This window comes from Mytilus trossulus, chromosome 10 (assembly GCF_036588685.1).
Source record: "Mytilus trossulus isolate FHL-02 chromosome 10, PNRI_Mtr1.1.1.hap1, whole genome shotgun sequence".
NCBI lineage: Eukaryota > Metazoa > Mollusca > Bivalvia > Mytilida > Mytilidae > Mytilus > Mytilus trossulus.
The window spans coordinates 44,879,247-44,900,404 of record NC_086382.1 but is presented as its reverse complement, the minus strand read 5'-3'; the positions used below and the strand labels follow the sequence as shown (position 1 = coordinate 44,900,404).

General features: G+C 30.9%; 1 protein-coding gene across 4 annotated transcripts in view; it reads right to left on the bottom strand.

Moving 5' to 3' along the window:
• LOC134687435 (dystrophin-like) overlaps window positions 1-21,158 on the bottom strand; it is a 201,749-nt gene that overhangs the window by 42,915 nt on the left and 137,676 nt on the right. For all 4 annotated transcript variants that reach the window (XM_063547729.1, XM_063547730.1, XM_063547731.1 and 1 more), the window contains 4 exons: window positions 20,942-21,059; window positions 18,392-18,600; window positions 17,550-17,704; window positions 16,075-16,264 (listed from right to left, as the gene is read on the bottom strand). In XM_063547729.1, the coding sequence (XP_063403799.1) occupies window positions 16,075-16,264; window positions 17,550-17,704; window positions 18,392-18,600; window positions 20,942-21,059 (672 nt within the window). The remainder of the gene's footprint in view (window positions 1-16,074; window positions 16,265-17,549; window positions 17,705-18,391; window positions 18,601-20,941; window positions 21,060-21,158) is intronic.

Sequence of the window (21,158 nt, the reverse complement as noted above, 5' to 3'; positions counted from 1 at the left end):
CCTATAAAGGGGCATAAAACACAGATGTGTTAGAGCCAATGGCTGAATCTACTAATAGACTTTAGAGAAATAACCCTGGAGTTATAAAAGTATAGCTTAATGAATTAAAGGTAAGATGCAATTATGCTGTGTTCACCTCTTCCTGTACTTAAAACTTATTGTAACTTTCATGGAATTTTTACAATATCAAAATCATATAAGAATTCCCATATTAGAGTTATCTTCCATGTTTTCATGCAGAACAGATAAGGTAACTGATATGAAAGACATGTAACATGTAAAATCTACACAAAAAGTACTTAATCTGAACTGACATGAACAAACTAAGAGAGAGAGGCTCAGGCTACACTTACAATTTTGAAATAAAGAACATAAAAATAAGCAGTGGTCCTTACAATTTTTTTTTTTTATATAAATGAATGTTGTGTCAATAATAAATCTGTTCTTTTGCAATGAAACAGAACTGAGGAGATATGAATGAAGAAATTTAATGTATAAGGTGTCCCTATGTCATAGGGGAAAAAATCTAAGTAAAAAAATATTGCATATAAATTCAAATTTCAAAATGGATCAGTTTCTTACCTTTTCAAATCGATTAAGAAGGTTTCGGAGGTTTGAACACACATCCAACATCTGAGGAGAATACTCTACCGAAATCTTCTTGGTACCGGCCAGAATTAAAGATTGGTGTACAATTTATCAATGAAAAATTAAAGCAAAATGAAACTAAAATCTCTTCTTGGCAAAAGATAAATCCCCTTGGAAACATTTCAATTATATACAAAAATAAGTATTTTTCACATTCAAACTAATTAAAGGTAAATCCAAGTAAAACTATGAATACTTTTTTTTCCTGTTTAGTTCTGTATGCCTCATTAGAAAATAAACCTGAAGGTACATACACAAAATACCTACAAGGTGAATCTAATTAACCTATGTTTTGACAGTTGTAAAAAAAACTAGATCATTTCATTGAGAAAATGTACATTACTACTCTGTAGTAAAATGTGGGTCGTACCATGTCATTGATATAGGGGTGATCAGGTGTACATCTAAATGCTTTGATATCTAAGTAAATTTTAATTTGTTTGGCTTTTTATCAAACAAGATTTGTAATTCCTCCTTTTATTTAGAATAGATTCAAAACAATTTACATGCCAATACACATTTTGGACAATGCCAAGATTAATTACACATTAGATCACCACAGCAACTCAATTAAAAATTTCTTCTTGAAACAATAGCTAAGTGGTATTTTGCCTGTGTCATAGGAGAAATAAAGCATGCACAGACATCATAAACAATCAAATGCTATTTTTAGAAAAGTACAAACAAGAAGGCAATGAAATGAACATTTTTAATTCAAATAGTGGTGTATTTTGTAAAATTGTCTTTGAAAAGTTTTTTTATAAAAAAAATCAATGACAAGACATGGTATGCTTTAAAGCACTGAGGAGTTAATTACTCAAGTCACCTTATCATCTAGTTAAACCAATTTCTATCATTGAAACCCAGAAACCACAATACATTCAGTAATTATAATTCAATTATACAAAACTGTTGTGAAATCTAAATCTATAAGACCATCAATATTCCTTGTAAATCTCATATACATCGATGTATCACTCAAATGAATCACGAAAGAAAAACACATGCTCATCAACAAATATTTAAAATATGCAATTTTAATTAAGCTTTGGAAAATTTAAAATAATTCAGATTTTAAGTATCAAATCAGCATTAAAATCAACAAGAACAACAATTAAGAGCACATCAAAACTACTGGACAGTACAACAGACACCAAAACCCCGACTTCTTTGAAATACAGACTTTTCTACCTGCTTATAATGAACCTCAAAGAAATGCAACTAATTCTAGACAATTAACTAGTCATACTTATTTCACTTTCTACATATGTCCAAGACATAAACATGTCCTAGACTATTGTTTCTGATGTGTCTGTCATAATGGAATCTGCTCTTTGATAACAGTTAGCTTTGTTTCTTGTGATGACCTTTCTTCGAACTTGCAATTAGGATTCATTATGCTTATCTTCCCCAGCAAGATGTATAGTAAATATATACATGTATTTATACCCCCTCACCACCTATTATCACTAAAATTCTAAAGGTGTGCGCTCATTTTACATCAATATGCCAGAAAACTGAAATATTTGGCCATTGGTTTCATGTTTGAAGAGTTTCACTTTTTTATAGCGAGCTGATATGGGCTTTGCTCATTGTTGAAGGTTAGTTGTTCCTTAGATAACATTGACCATGTACTTCTATTTCATGGAAACAAAATTTAAAATACAAGAAACTATCTTTTTCTAAGCATTTTCATTTTCCACTTCAAAAAACATCATCAACATTGTCTTAAGTAACAACACCCATTATTGTATGATGTCAGAGTAGTGAAATTATCAGGTGATCTTAACTGTGGAATCAAGATATCTTCAATGCAACCCATGTAATAATTTAAGTTATCTCCTGAAACATCACAGGGGATGTTATAATTTACAATAAATTAAATGTTTTCACACATGCTGATTTTCCCACTTCAAAATAAACAGAAATCGTCAGAATCTCCCATCTAAACATTAAATCACTCCTAATTAGAACCCACAGATCGGCAGTTTATCTATATATGTACCTAGGTAAATCTAATTACAGGTATTATAATAATTTCCTAAGTTGGTTGTGTAACACCCTATCATTAGAAAACCCATTAGAAGTTGTAACCTCTCAGCCTTACTAACTATTCAAACTTCCACCTATTAATAAAGTCTGAAGTAGGAATTTCTTTAAATAAAAGGGATAAAATGTGTTACATAAAATAGAATAATTCCAGAATGGCCCTTGACCACTTGACCGTTGGTGATAAGAATGGTCAATCCTTTAATGGCTTTTCCTCAATAAAAATCTGTGAGTGTGTAAAAAGTCAATAATTCTCTGCTTTCATGCATTACATAATACTTAATGACAAAATCTATTGATAATATTTTTGATAGTCGATCTCAATCAGTTTGTTTAGGGGAATTAAATCTCAATTTGTAATTGTTTGTTTAGGAGAACTTGGAATGTTTGCTCAACAGAAATATTTCTGAAGACAATCAGATTGCAGATGCATCTAAAACTATTGGTATTTCTAATATTTGAAATACCCAATACTGACATGTCTAAAACAATATTAACAGCAGGTGTTTTATTTAATATCATAATATTCTTCTATAAATTTATTATTTTCTGTTACAAAAAGGAAAAGTAATATTTACTAACTTTTACAATGATAAGCACAACAGGAACTTCTGTTCTTCTTAAATATATAAATAAGTTCTACTTTATCTCATCATACATAAGTGGTAAATTTTCAGAATAGTTATAAAAATATGAACCTACAACCTGGAAAATATGCCAATTCTACTTTTGGTCATGTTAATATGTCTACTTCATAGTTTTTATATATGGTTAAGGTAGGATTATATGCGAAACTTCAATAGAATGTACTGTGCCGCGCACACAACACTATATATAGCTATCTAAACAGAATATATTGAATGGAAAGTGTAATGCACTGCTAAAAAATATAATAAAAAATATAACAATGGAATTAATTAAAAAATTCAAGCACAAGAAATTATGCAAATTCCTTAATTGAAAATAGCCTGTTATTTGTAGCCCTCCATGAAATGTATTCTTTTATGGACTTCAACTTAAAAAATAGAACTGACTGTTTACAAGTGAATTAGTTTCTGTAGTATAGTAATGAAAACATGCCAATTCTAAGTTGAATCAGCCAAAAAGGTAGAAAAGCATCTACAAATGCAGGGTCTTACAAGAGAATAAATACAGTATTTTGTTAACATAGCAGATGAAACCTGCATATAATCAGTAAAATAAAAAAATAAAATATTTTTCCTATATCCCACAGAATGAGGATTACAAACAAAGTGCCAATACATGGTATAAAACAACACAACTCTTCACATTTAAGCTGCTAAGTTCGAATGTTTGACAGTTTACAAATGGAGAAGAAATTTGTCTTGGCAACTTAATTGTTTTTCTCTTTAACAAATTAGCTTGGCCAAAGCTCAAATCCTTTTCTTTATAACCCCCACACAGTGCTTAACCTCATTAACGAGGAATTAAGAAAGTTTTTTGATTTATAGACTCAACATAGGCAATTTGTAGGCTAAAAGTCTTGTCACCCCCATTAGTAAACGAAAAAAATGTTACGGTTTGCAAGGGAAATGAATACAATAAACAGAATATTCATTTCTCAAAGAAATCACTTTTTATATGTATGAACATCAATTTAACAAATAATATGCAGAATTGTGGAATATTCTTGAAAAAACTTTTACAATCACTGTATGTAAAGAGCCGTAAATATCTTAGGATTAAAAGATACACTTATTAGTGTGAATGCTATCTTTAAGAGAAAATCAAATCATATTTACAAAGCAAAAAGTAAAATCAAAAAAATATAGAACTCAGAGGAAAACTGAAAACGGAAAGTCCCAAATCAAATGGCAAACCCAAAAGATGAAACACATCAAACGAATGGATAACAACTGTTGTATTCCTGACATTTTTTACATAAATAAGGCCCTTAGTTTTCTTGTTTGACTTGTTTTACATTGTCTTATCGGGGCCTTTTATAGCTGACTATATGCGGTATGGGCTTTGCTCACTGTTGAAGGCCGTACAGTGACCTATAGTATGTTAATGTCCGTGTCATTTTGGTCTTTTGTGGATAGTTGTCTCATTGGCAATCAAACCACATCTTCTTTTTTATATTGGTATAGTCATTTTGTTATGTAGAAAATGACGGATTGAACCTGGTATTAGCTTAACCTCTCGATTGTAGGACAGTAGCCTCAAATTGCAATTTCACAGGCATGTACCTTTCTTGCATCACTCAGCTGATCTTCATCTTAAAAGCTATAAATCTTTAAATAAAAGACCAGTATTCCTTACTTTAAATTCTGCAAAATCCATCATCCACTGTGATATTAACTGATGTCTTTTTTCTATCTCTCAGAATGTCAAATTGTATTTATATTGCTTTTTATCTTTGAGAAAAACATAAACTATCTGTCATTATTAGTACCATTTATCTACTGAATCTCCTGGAATCAATCTGTGGCTGTCAGTTCCAGTCAATTATCTTGTTCACCTTCCAATATAAGGTATAACTAAAGACCAACTATCACAATAATGTAACAAAAAACTCAATAAACTGTTTAAACAAAAAGACCAGTCAATAATAAATAGCTTGAAGATTTAGATGTTGTATTTGCAGAAGAATGAAGTGTAATATCATTAGAAACAATGTAGCAAGCAATTCTGTAATGGGTTTAAACTATAAAATGTTATTACGGGGAAAATCTCATTAATAAACCTAACATTGAAGTGTTTCAAAGTATCCAAAACTACTCAATGCAGACTTTGTAGGTATGATTACAGTGAATAAATGAGATTAGCAATATACATATGTCCACAAAACAGTAACCCAGCAGCAAAAAACAAACCTCAAGAGATGTTTAGAGGTCAATTTCTTTAACGGTAAACAGGTGCCTGTTCCTATAAGTAATTACCCCATGTATGATTAGAATGAAGAAATTGAGAATAGCAATATACATATGTCAACAAGACGTCAACCCAACAGTAAAAAAAAAAAAATCCCAAAAGAAGTTTGGAGGTCAACATGAATGTTTTTATCAAAAGACAGTTGTCTATTCTTGATAGTAACTAACCCCAAATCTAGAAAAGTAGTTTTTTGTTATTCTACAATTTATACCAGACAGTGTTTATTTATGTTATACAACTCATAGAAACCATAAGTAATACTTCGTCTTATTTCTTGACTTGGTAATATTCTCCAATGGATAAATGTTTGCTTATTCCACAAATAATGTAAAACAATCCATCACTTCAAAATGTACAGTCAGTTTGTTTCAGACACGTTCCTAGTATTTCCTTCTTTATTACTAACTTAATAATCTGAAGGAAATTGACAATAATTGGAAATATTGATAAACTAAACTGTTTTCTGTAGGGCACAGTGCTAAAGATGGTCAAACTGGTGTAAGCGATAATTGTTGTCTTGTCCGAGACACAATTTGGTTGTCTGACATTGTATAAATGATGGCGAGGGATTGATAATTGAAGACCGATCTTCTAATGATAGCTGATATCCCATGGTTCCTGTCATTCTGTGATATGATTAAATCTCTTTCTATTAATTATTACATTTGATGGATCGGAAATAAATTCTTTACTGAGGTATAAAAGCCTTTTCATTTAATAATCATTTTTGTTTCAATGGTAAATAATTCTCTTGCTATTTCATTATTTTTCTTTTTCTTTTTTGATTCGGATTGTTGAACTAATATGTAGAATCCTATGCTGTAACCAGACCCATGCACTTTACACTATAACCAGACCAATGTACTTTACACTATAACCAGACCAATGCATTTCACACTGTAACCAGACCAATGCACTTCACACTGTAACCAGACCAATGCACTTTACACTGTAACCAGACCAATGCACTTCACACTCTAACCAGACCAATGCACTTCACACTCTAACCAGACCAATATTTTACTTTGTTTTTGAGTTATAAACTAAAAACTGCATTTTACCCCTTTGTTCTATTTTTAGCCATGGCGGCCATCTTGTTTGATTGGCCGGGTCACCAGACACATTTTTTAAACTAGAAACCTAAATGATGATTGTGGCCAAGTTTGGTTTAATTTGGACCAGTAGTTTCAGAGGAGAATATTTTTGTAAAAGTTAACAAGGAACGGAGGACGCCTGACGCCGTACACAAAGTGATGAGAAAAGCTCACTTGGCCCTTTGGGCCAGGTGAGCTAAAAAAGGAGTGAAAATTATTTTAAAAGCTTAATAAGTACTTCAGCAACTACTGCCATACCTTTGTACACTGAAGTTTGTCTAAATTTACCTACGATTTACATACTAAATCATTTAACATAATATTTATAATCTTTATACATCAATCTATCCTCTCTAATCCATGTTTGCTTTTTATTAATATATTAATAAGTTTTCAATATCCCGTTTTGATAGTCTGTTGAAATAAACGTTCTAGTGAATCAATTTCTAATCAATTACAAATCTACTGAGAATTATATTGAATGAATTATCGTAATGAACATGCCATTTATTAAATTTTTCGGTACAGGAAACCATTTGAGATTAACGGAAGTAATCTAGGCCTTGAAATTGAGAATTGCAATTTCAAATGATAGGTTGAATGATTTGGTCCTTAATGGATACAATTTTTTTGCCTTACAAATATTTTTGATAATTTGGCTGCATCAAAGATCACTGTGATTGCTTCAGTTGTTGTTATAATGAGGTGACTCCTACTCTAGGCAAAATACATATGAGGTCACTACAACCTCATTATTTCACTAAATTTTGCCATGATAAATATATATTAGTTTTTTCATCTTTTATATTAAATCATCTATAGATCGATTTAATTGAATTGTAATAAATTACACCAATAAATGAATAAAATCATTTGAAAGGAAATTGTAATGGTCAGGGTACATATCTCCATTCCTTCTTTTATAGAAATAAATGGCATCTCAAACAACAAACTAAAGGCTTAAAAATGAATTTAAAAAAAGTAAAACCAAATCACACCCAATTTCAACCAAAACAAATCATTGTTAAAATGTTTTCTTCAGTAAGACTTGTCTATTTTGATGTATTTGAAAGTACAAATTGTCTTTTAAGGCATAACAACATATAATAATTGCGAAGATTAAAGATTCCTCTATATACACTGATGGTAATATGTTCAACCTTAATGATGACAAATTTACATCTCTTATCTATAGTTTGGTAGAGGGATTAAAAGAAGTCACTTCTTATGAATGACCTTTTTTTATTGTCTCTGGAAAAAAATCTTTGAGATGACATTAGGTTCTTCCGAGCTTATAAGGGATTTTTGCTCAAGTGTTTGAAAAAAAAAAGATCTCTCATTCATAGAAATAATTATGCTTAGTTTGCATGACAGAAACATAAACTTATGTTGACAATTTTTAATCCTATTCCAGAAGATTTACAGGAAATAGACATCAAGAAAAATATCCGTAGCTTAATGCTTATCCTCAAACATTTCTGCATTTTTTTTTTACGAGGTTTTACAGAATGGCAAATAATTAAAACTAATATAGAATTATATCATCATTCATGCACATTTTCAGATATGCTTCCACTCTTGTACGAAGTTTTGTTTTGGGTTGAAAATGTTATTTTTTTTAGAAGTTTCTAATAAGTTTGACATGAAAATCCATCTCTTATTTTTATTTTTTTGAGGTCCTGCACTCTACATCCATAAAGAATTAAGATATTATAATAAATTTTTTATCATTAATTTGTTCTGAGCTACTCTCTCAACCCTTCCTATAAAAATCTCTTAAACAAACATCTTCATAAATATTTATAACCTATTCATACTAAAGCAATCATTAAAAGTACTGCTTTATAAACTGATGAGATTTTGCCAAACTGTTGCTACCATCAAAGGTCATCACCATTTGTTATATATTTTGATATAATTTCACCATTGCTTTAGCCCATGTGACAGGAAATACAGAGTTTTCAATATAAAGGTGCAATTTTCTGACAACAGTTTTACATTATCTTTACTTAATCAATAACAAACCTGAAAATAGACTCTGCGCTTTGGTTTATTAATCCTCGGTGACAAAGACCTAGGTGAACTCTTTGGCGACATTGGTCGTCTTGTATTTTTTGGAGACATAAAATACTGGCTCCCGCAAGGATATCTTTCATCCATTTTCCATCAATGAACAAGAACATATCATAAATAATGAAAACAATGTAATCCTTATATGTCACACAAAGTCTATGTTCCGAATCACAGATTCCAATATAAGCATACTCTCACAGATTTTTTTTATATCTGACGGATGAAAAAATTAATGATACAAATTTCCTATTTGTATTTAACCTAAATCGACTTTCAATAAATCCAATAAAAAAGACGACAGCAATATTTTTCAGATCATTTTAGAAAACTTTCTCTCCAAGCTAGTAGAAACATGGTTTTCCTGTTATAGAAGTGGTAGGTCCATTGTAGAGAAATTAATTATTATCTGCCGTAATTACAACATGACGAGACACGGGTAACTATGACATTTGTCCGAATCTTTTGTATTATTTCTGGATTAAGACGTATTCTTTTTTCTAAATAAAGCTATAGGCAATGATCATATCCATTGATTTCTATGGAAACATTCTTGTTCATTTGAAGATATTTAATAAACGAGTTTATTCCGACAGTTTTATACCACTCTCACCAGCGACAATCGAGTAATGACTATATGTAGTGTTCACCAAGAAATTTTCTAGTCATTTTAATCCTAATTTACTCATTTCTCGGTGCAATTTTTTCTTGGAGTAAATCAATATTTCAATTACAAACAAATCTAAACTTCATTTATCTAACTAAATACATGGACAGTATTTATAGTTAAAAACGACAATCTGCTATCATTACTCAATTGACATTTTTTCAATCAGATTTAGTGACAAAATATTAACTTTATTGAACTTTGGTTAAATCAATTACTAAGATTACCATAAAATATGAAGAATAAAGGATTATTTGATTTATTGTTCAGCGGCAAATATTTCATTTTGATTCAGAATGACAATATATTCTATATACAGATGTTGGTATTTACTTCTATGATTGTGAATCATTTAGATCCTAAATAGAGCAATCTGTACATATGGTAGAGGAACATTCCTGCCAAAAATCAAAATGTGGGATTTAATTATTGTAATTTTAATTGTAATTCTCAGTAATGAGCACAGGCAGATATTCAAAAAAATTACATGAGGCAAGGGGAGTAGAAGGGAAGTCATCCTGAATTTTTGGAATAAAAATCCCCACTTTTTCCAGTAGCTTGCAAAATATAATAATTCATTAAATTTTTTTTTGAAAAGTGTGGGCAAAAGTACTAAATAAATTAATGGTACGAATTTTCCTGCACTAGATGCGCATTTCGACAATACCTGTCTCTTCAGTGATGCTCGTGGCCAAAATATTTGAAATCCAAAGCTTATATAAAAGATGAAGAGCTATAATCCAAAAGGATAGTAGGTGTAAGCCCCAAATTTCCATAAATTTAAATGCCAAATCCATACCAATGGTCCTGCTGCCTCACATATAATATTATACTTTTTAATTAAATAAGAAATGAATGCTACACACTAAGACTGCTGCAGTTAGTTTTTGTACTTCATGTTTTTTTTAACTTCCAATTAATAATTGTAATTGTGCCCTTCTGTATATTTCATGTCTTAAAGAATTAGGCAACTATTTAAAAGTAAACTTATATTATATCTGTCTCTTGCTAAGGTGGTCCCTAACACTACAGGGAGATAACTCTGTAAAATCAGAAGAACGATCAAAATAAGTGTTTTGACAAACTGCTATATAACCAGTGTAATTTTTCTGATTAAACGGTTGGTTCAATGTTTTTGATTTTTTGAATTTTTTTGTCAAAGGGTCAAAGTAAATACTTTGTCAAAATTTTAAGAAAATTAAACAAGCCAAATTAATTTTAGTTCAGGTGTTAGGTACCACCTTAAATTTAGAAACCAATGACTATGACTATTAGACAATAACCAATGCTTCAGAATTTTAGACAGAAACCAATGACTATGACTATCAGACAATAACCAATGCTTCAGAATTTTAGACAGAAACCAATTTAATCACAAGGATATCACCTATTACTACAGTGAAGGAACTTCCCAGAAAAACTGTGGGCAAATCACCTACAACTAGTTCTCTAATGACCATCATGCATGCTTGCAAACCATAAAATCCAGAACTTGTGAGAAAACACTTGATTGCTTTTACAAATTGCATGTATGAATTTCACTTTAACACATTACATAAATGCAAATATTGATATAAAACTTTGAAGCCTCATAACAAATCTCATTTTTTGTGATTAAATTCAATATCTTTTCCAATATGTATTTATTATGATGTAAAGCTGCCATTAACAGATAAACCTATTACTGTGTCTATAGAAATAGTCAAAGAAGACAAATTTACACAGTTCTCCATTCTAAAGAAATAAGGTTACATTAGACTAATATCCAAGGGAATTCTATTCATTTCATCATACTGACTTATATAGCTTTATTTTCATTTATTCTAGGCAATTCCAGTTGAGTGTCGTTGATTATAATGCAAAGGCAACACAGACATACACAGACAAAGTTGACCTAATACCAGATATTTTAAATATAAATATTGTGAAAAATCTGTTATCATACCACCAGATATAAAATGTCTGCATGATTAACAAGCTAGAGGTTTAGCTAGCTATAAAACAAGGTTTAGTTCACCATTTTCTACATAAGGAAATGCTGTGTTTGAACTTTTGATTTTGCCATTTGATGAGGGACTTTTATTTGAATTTTCCTTAGAATTCAATATTTTTAATATCTTACTTTTGAGTGTCAACAGGAAATATGAATAAGTTGTGGTGTGAGGTATACACCAATGAGACAGCAACCCAAATATAGAAATAACCAAATGGCATATAGGGGTCAACCAAGAACATAAATAACAAAAAAGAACTTAAATTTTTAAATGAATGTAATGGGACAATCTTTTTTTATAAAGTCTGTCTAAATTCTCCACAACTCAAAACTTATAAATTTCCTTATTCTGATAGGGTATAAGTTAGTGTTAACCACCAGAAATAACAATTTTAGAAAGTTTCAATCAGACTAAAAGAACAGAAACAACATACCGTATAGCGGGTTATTTTCGCGGGGTGCAAATTTTCGCTTATTTTCGCGGATAGAACAAAATCGACAAAGTAAGTTCCGCCAAATTAAAGGTGTACATACAAAGGTATGAATACAAGTTCTTAATCCGCCAAAATAATAACCGCCAAAATATTTCGTACACCTTGTTCAATGAAAATCGCGAAATTTCACACCCGCGAAAATAACCCGCTATACGGTAGCATCTTTGGTTGTGAATGTCCAGATTGTAAGTGATATAGACACTTAAGTTTGTACTTTACCATTGTCAACTTTATGTAAGCTTTTTCTATAATTTCAATATGATTAATTGAAACAGAACTTATTACCATACTTTTTATAATAAATTTACAGACTATGTATGTTTAGATACATTCTATAGATAATAAACATGTTAGTCAAATTGACTTGTATTAAGAAATTCTATACAGGGAAACAAACCATCAGACTATTGTTTTCATGTCTGACAAGAATGTTGTCTAAAACATGAGGGCAAGTCGTTCTGCAACTGTGGCCAATCAGAATGAGGCATTGAATCTTATATCTTTTGATGAGAGCAGATTTTTTGTCTCCAAAGCAGACGTCCAAGCACCCCTATATCAATTTTATGACCGTCTGGCATTCATAATCTTAATTATTTTAGGCAAACACTTCAAAAACTTAAATTCAAAAAATTATTCAAAGTCTTGCAATAGTTAGTAAATCATTAAAGAGATAAAAAAAAATAAACCCTCACTTAGGTAACAAGAAAAAGATCTATAAATGAATTGAACAAATACCTCAAACAATTGCACTTCTTCCCAGTAAATCTCTTCTAGTATGTTTAAATCCATACTCCGATCTCAACCGTCTATGTAGGGCAGAATTCATCACAATCGTTCATTTCCTGACATGCAACGAGGTTCTTAGTATTAAAATTTCATCATTAGGACCCGATTTCCAAATGGAATTGCAAATATAAGATTTTTTTTCTGTTTATGTAATATAGACATTGAGTAAATAGTATTCACTGATCTAGGCACAATCATTATCGTTAGTCAATTTCAAACTTTAAAATTTACACTATAATTGGGATTCAGTTTTAAGCCAATTTATATCCATTGGTTTTACGAAAATTAATAATTCACAATTTCTCATCCTCACATTGATAAATTTCAAACAGGAATTTTAAAGAACACATTGCGACATAATAACTAAGATGTCCTCTTCTCAACCTTATATACATTTCTCATCTATGAATATGTCTATCTCAAGCCTTGATTACATATCCAGCCATTTTTCATTGTAAGTATGATTCCAAGTCTATATAACATTTTTAATTATCACCTAGATGCAAATTATCACCTTGACCATCGAATGATTTAACAGTATTTTATACAAGTAGCATTTACTAAGTCCTCAAGTTCTATTCAGACATTAGCAACTCTCTTATGGTTTCAAATTTCTTGGAAAAAGACGGATAGATATTATGAATAAATCTATTATTATATCACATAATTGAGAGCAACAGGATATCGGCCTACAAAACAAAACGAGCAATTACTTTTGTGTCCAAACCACTCCGTATAATGCATAATAATCAGTCCAAGATTAGTTTCAAACCGTGTAGAAATATTACGATGATTTCCGTCTCGTCACAAAAGTTATTATGTGACATCTGCTTTGCTATCACATCCCTGCGGTTTCTTCCGAAGACTGTCAAGTATTTCTAAACTACAGAATTAACTCAGAAAATTCAGAGAAACATGACAATTGTATTGTTTTAAGTTATTATTTGATTCAAGATATTAAAATCCATACTTATAAAAATATTGTAAAAAATTTGAATGATTTTTAGTGACTAATTGAACCCATTAGTTACGTTAAATGAATTATTTCTAGCTTGTTAATCAAACAATTTATTGTCAAAGAATTTGTTCAATACTTGATGCTTCAGGTAAAAGCTTAATGCATTACCAAACAATCAAGGTCAAATGTATTTACTCAAGTAGACCTTTTCTTGGATTATTTGTTGTTTCTGCAAATTTAACATGCTGCATCAGCATAAATCACTGCGGCTTTGATCAAGGCATTGATTATCAATAAAATATCACAGTCCATTTCAGAAATCATATACCCACTTAAATGAAGGTTTTACTAGTTAATAGATTTAAAGTTGTTTTTTTCTAATGCTCACTATTCGTTCAAACTTAAGTCTTTGAAGTCTTCAATTATGATGCTATATGACAGCAACGATTCATTCGAGCCCTATGCGACACATGGCACTAACAAGAGTTGTAAGTTGTAAGTATGACAGCAACAGTTACATGCAGTAAAAGGTTCCCTTTCACTGGAAATTGAACACAATCTTTTTATAACCATTTGCCAATCATCTTTACAATTTTCAAAACTGTCTTTGTCAAGTCTTTTTGAAAAAGTTAAATATTACTTCTTTTTAAAAGTAAAACTTTTAGAGTGAAATAACAGTCACATTTTCACAGGATTCCCTTCCAACAAGAATTTTTACGCGAGAAATAAAATGACATGTAGCAACTAATCAAATTTGTCAACCTATTAAATGACATCACCGTTTTCAAAAACATAAAATAGCCATAATTCTCAAATGTTGTTACATCAGTGACTGGGATTTTATTGAATAGAAGAAAATGTCATATGCATTTGTTGTATAGAAAATTGACAATCTAGCAATCAATATTGATTTTGTGGTAAATAGGTATGCAATGCTGTAGCAATTGTCGTGTTTTATCAAATTATTACCACATATGATAAGAGGCAAGAGGACGAGGGTAATAATATCATAAGATAGAATAAGACTTGCTTTTAATCTATGCTTTTTATCATGGAGAAATAAAATAAAATGTTCTTCAAAATAAACATGAAAGAAATTTACTGGTTCTTATATAAGATGGAAAAAATTATGTGCAAAATTTACACGTAACAGTTTTCAATTTGTTAGTTATACAGAAATCTTTCAAAGGATCTTTTAAAGCCATAAATCGTGATTAATTCCACCAATTCTGCCTGATTAACAAAAAATAAATCTCATGCAATATTGATAGAAAACCGACACATTAAAATTTGACGAGAATAATTACTAATTTCCGTAATTAGTAAATTGAAATAGCGGTATAAAAACGTTACAAGTGACTTCCTGATTAGAGAGCAGCTGTTTTTACATGACAAGATTAAAGCTACAGGAATGTCCTAAAACACGTTTTACACTGATATAAAACACATCCTTTTTGATATCTCATTAAATTCTTAGTCATATGGATTCTTATATGTTGTACTTTCAAATTATCTTTGAAATAAAAAAAAGACAGGAAAAGAAACACACTTCCTTCGTTTTATTTCTGGTATTTTACAAAGCTTCATTAAACTTTATCCTTAAACACATAGAGCTTTCATTTCATTGAAGTCTTTGAATTTTAGAACCTTAAAATATATTGTAGAAAAAAAAGATATGTGGTATAATAAATGGAAATGCATCCAAACATCAAAGAATATCAAAGGACATCTATAGGAAATGTAGTCTTCAACAATAGACAAGTGGTTATGCAGTATGGTAAACTCTAAAATCACTCAAAGTCTAAAAAAAGGTTTGGCATACATTTAACACTATATTTCCTTAAGAATGTTTGTTGACATGTCATAAAAATGCATAAAATTTATATAAATATGTATGACTTTCAAGAAGAAAAGATATCAAATGGTGGTCTTTGCACTAATTCCATGATAAGTAGACCAACAGTAAAACATGACTTCAATATATAAGAATTTAATATGTATTTTCTTATTTTGGCTATGAAAAAGGGAATGGCTTATTTTGAACACAGCTCATTGTGTTGTTTAAAGGGTGACTTGGTATTTCTGTTTGACAACCCTGAAATTTCACAAAGTTTCACTCATCTGAAATGGCTAAAATATTAGATGGTCATAATATATCTTAGGATATCCCATATACTGTAAATTCAGAAATTATTGCATGCAATTATTGCTATTTCGTTCAATGTTTTAGACCAAAATGGGATTATAATAGTGATCCTATTAAATTCATATGAAAAATTTCAAAATGAGAGTATAAATTATTGCAATTATATAAACCTGTCACATTTTTAGCAATAATAAAAACATCGCAATAATTTCTGAATTAACAGACATTTTTCTCTATACACAACATACTACACACAGCAATGTTCACCACATACCTTAAACTGTATCAGATATTCTTTACAAAGGTCGTCATTCTCTCTGACTTCAGGTTTTTTAGTTTCTGTCACCAGTCTTGTGAAGCTATTCTCTAGTCCCTTCATCCAGCCTATGTAGCCATCTAATGTGGTTTCTACCTGTTGAAGGGAGTTCCTGTTGGTCTGTAACACTTTTATATTGTATGCCAATCTAAAAAAAAATTAATCCTAAAATCAACTTTCAGTTCAATTATGCTTGTTTTCTATGTGACCGTTTGATCGTTGGTATTTTAATAGTGCTGTTTTCAATATATTTGTATAATTTTAGCTAGCTTGCATTTGTAGATACATATAGAAGAAACCAATAGTGCTCATGATTTGATTTTGATTTATGGTGTTTTAAAGCCACTTTAAAGCACCATATTAAGGCTATTTTGTGGCGGCCATTTTATATTAGTGGAGGAAGCTGGAGTGCCTGGAGAAAACCACTGACCTTTGATAGAAAAACTGACAATCCTAGTCAATTAAGATTTGAGTCGAGTGCAACCGCATGAGCGGGGTTTGAACTCACAACCTCAGTGTTGACTGGCTAGTGATTACAGTAGTAACCACTTGGCCAACGAGGCCCCTAGTGCTCAAGATAAAAGATCTATATTTGATCAGTAAATGAAAAAAAATCTGTGATATACTGTGGATTCATTATTTGTTGAATACCAATTTTCGTGGGTTTCGTGGGCATAGGTGAACAACGAATTCAAATGTTCAACAAATAACATAATTTCAATAGGTTTTGTATGCAGAGATTGGCAAAACCATGAAGTCATATATCAACGAATATGTAATTTTCAGCAATCCACGAAAATGAATGAATCCACAGTACAAGCAGATCAGCTCTTGTCTTTTTTGTATAAGGACAAACTGAGGATATACGACTGGTAAAAACCTGTATAACCATGCTGACAATCTATTCATTGCTTCTCTAGGTAAAGTTTAAGGACTGGTACCTGCCTAAATAACTATGTTGACCATCTGATCATAGCTTCCTGAAGCTATACAAACTGGTACCTACCTATGTAATAATGTTGACCATCTGATCATAGCTACCTGTAGCTATACTAACTGGTACCTACCTATGTAATAATATTGACCATCTGATCATAGCTTCCTGTAGCTATACAAACTGGTACCTACCTGTGTAATAATATTGACCATCTGATCATAGGTTCCTGTAGCTATACAAACTGGTACCTACCTATGTAATAATGTTGACCATCTGATCATAGCTACCTGTAGCTATACTAACTGGTACCTACCTATGTAATAATATTGACCATCTGATCATAGCTTCCTGTAGCTATAAAAACTGGTACCTACCTGTGTAATAATATTGACCATCTGATCATAGGTTCCTGTAGCTATACAAACTGGTACCTACCTATGTAATAATGTTGACCATCTGATCATAGGTTCCTGTAGCTATACAAACTGGTACCTACCTATGTAATAATGTTGACCATCTATTCATTGCTTTCTCCAGGTGAAGTTTCACATGACTGGTATCTTCTTGGCTGTATTCATCTATCAGTTTACTTGCTAACTTCTTCAAACTGTCAATCATCTTCTGTCTCTCATCAACCTCCGTTTGTAAACGCTGGAATTGGAGGAAAATTATTTATTAACTGAATCTGGACTAATTAACCTTAAATTTTTATTAACTTAACCTAGACTAATTAACTTCAATTTATATTTTCAAAATAGCTCAGACTAACGATTCATACATGACTCACACTGGTAATTACAATTTTCAATATAACTCATTTATTAACAATATAGTATGCACTTTTATTTTATAATCAGACATTTTGGAAATTCAACCTATTTTATAGACACTTGTCTATTGTTTGGGACAGTACTTTGGTCTCTCGATCAATATCAAGAGATGCTATTTGCTTTTTGCATCCTTTGAAAGCTGTCTCATTGACATTTACCTTATTATATTTATCACAAAATATTTTTGACAATAGCGCAGAGATTCTTAATTCATTCTGAATATAGGGTTTATATTAAAGAAAGGCAATGCAAGACACTGAAATTTCTATGAAACAATATTAAGACAACAAGTCATTTTCAGGAAGAAATCAGAAATGAAAGTTCATGCGGGCTAGTAAAAAGCCTAAGAGTAGATGGATTTACCAGACAACAAACTATTTTTTGTCATTGAGCAGATTGAGTCACAATTGATCCCAAGTGACATAGTAAAGTACTGTTCCATATATATTCATTCTATATTTGTTTTGATGGACAAAAAAGCACCAAGAATGTTATCGCCATTTCTCACCTTCTGTTTAGCGATTTGTTTATCAATGTCTTCAGCTTTAGGATCAATTTTACCAGAGTCTAGCTCATCTTCGACCTGTAAAATCCAACGGTCAAACTCTGCATACATTTCATCAAACTGACGACACTCCAACAACATATCATCTAATTGGTTCTTTCTTTGGTTTACTCTAGCATAAGCCTGTTCCCAGTGCTCTCTTAGTTTCTCAACTGAAAAAAAAATATCCATTAAAAATACCCTTTTTATTGGACAGACCTGCTATCTAAATATATGTTTATGAGGCTCATAATTGAGTAAAATTGTTCTTTCTAAGTGGAAATAAAACCAAAAGCAAATTTAGCTACAAAACTGTTAAGTAAATTTTTATGTTGCGCTGACATTATGCAATAATTTACAATATAATCACATTGACCTAATGGCTGTCAATTCTGATCAATGTCTTGACACATTTTTGATTCATAGGAAATAATAGTGTTAAGTATGACACAGATTTAAAAGGCCAGTAAAAATATCAGGCCAATCAATTATTAAATACATTTAATGGGTGTTATCTTGACTGATTGATTGATTTTTGTGGTTTAAATCAAGTGACAAATATTTCATCCATATTAAAGATAAGAAATCAAATGATGTGATCTGGATGCTGTAAATTCAGAAATTAATGCGAGGTTTTTATTATTGCGAAAAATGCGACTGAGTTGTAAACGCAATAATTTAAACTCGCATTTTGAAATATTTCATATGAATTTAACAGGATTTTTCTCAAAATCATAAAAATTAAAATAAATCGCATTTATGTCTAAAATGACAAAATCGCAATAATAAATGCACACAATAACTTCTGAATTTTGATATAGTACTTTAAAGACTAGAAGATTAAACATATCATTTTATCAGCCACTAAAAATGATGGCATATTGGATAGACTATTTTTTCCCTGCTTGAACCAGACCACCAATGGCCTCTTCTGCAGAGAACAGACTCTTAGTATTGCACATGTTTTCAAACATGCAGGGAACATAACACCTGGAACAATACCCCTAATGCGCCTTGAAATGAGGAACACAAAAGTCACGTGTAAACGAAAAATCTCTGTGTAGTGATATTTGACACATTTCTATTATAACAAAATGACTGAGCTGAACCATTTGTGTTAATTCAGGAAGAAGGGGAACACAGAATAAATGTGTAAAAACTATGGAGCTATTAAATGTGTTCAAAGTATTAAATTTTCAATGCACTTATTGTGTTAAAAATGGGATTTTTTACCATGAGGAGCCACATCGCAAAAGGATACTCGGGGTTTGCTAATTTACGGAAAAATGAATCACACTTGGTACCCCGAAAATTTAACCACATATGTAAAAATGTCTCAGCTTCGAAACAAGACATCATACATATACAAGTTTAAGATATGGACTGAGCAACAGAAGAAAACGTTACCATTACGGCCTATGTAGAAACAATTGCGCATATTGCCCCACCTACACACAGGTCTCAGATTTTATGTTCCTAGATTAAGGGAGTTCGCTTCTCAGTTTCAAAGTAATTAACTTTTCAAAACACTAGTTTATATAGATAGGGGGTTAATAAAGGAATCCAAAGAGCAAAAAAAATATATAGGTCGCTGTGCTTGTTTTCGAGATATATGCCATTGAAATTTTGGTGGTAAAATATTCTCTCTTTAGACTCTTGACTTTTCATAGCTTTATCATTGACAAGTTGAAGTTATCAAAAACTGTTAATAAGTAATGAAAATTTTATATGACTTTTACCAATTGCTTATCATTATACATGTAAAAGATTTATAAAAACAAAAATTGGGGTCACCAGGCATTTTTTTCCAGGCATTCAAATGGATAAAACCAGAGGATTCCGAATATCTGTTAACAAAATCCAAAATATGACAAGCTAGCTTCCTTAAACTAGTGATTTGTGCATGATTAAACATCTTACAAAATAAAGAAACACCTATCATCCCATGCTCTACTATAAGGTATTACATCTGATGGTATTGCAAAGGTAAATTGCATACAAAAACTGTTTTGCATAGTATTTTCCTTTTGTTTTATATCTTAAATAAGAGCAGAAGACAATTGAAAAACTTTTCTCTTCATTTTCAAAATATATGGTTCCAGAGATATTCTGCTGAAAATCTTTTGAAAACTGGCTATTTATTTGACATAAGTTCATTGGGAATTGAAAAAAAGTGCTATTTTGAACAAGGATGTTTTCAAAGTACATAGATGCCCCACTCACACTATCATTTTCTATGATCTATGTGGGGGTTAAAACTCTAATTTAGCATTAAAATTAGAAAAAATCCTATCATAGGGAACATGTGTACTAAGTTCCAAAAACTTTAACCTGAAGACAGACAAATTGACAAACAATCATTCACAGACTGAAAAACATAATGTCCATAAATTGGGCATAAAAATACACTACGGTAGATTCACAATTGATAAGGTGACAGTAATAAATTTAAGCTTTAAAAGGCAAAAGAAATTTTATCCCGTTTTGATCATGCTTTATTGGAATGATAATTACCCTTTTCTTTAAGCATCTGTTTATCACTCTCACTTGTGCTGTGTTTCTGAAGGTCTTCTGCTGTACTTAGTACGTCCTCTAGCTGGGTCCGTTTGGTAGCCATGTCTTGTAGAACAGACTGGAAATAAAATCATGTCAAAAATACACCCAAATAAATAAAGCACCTGTTACTGCGAAAATGTATAAAACTATTATAACATTTTCCTTTCATTTAATT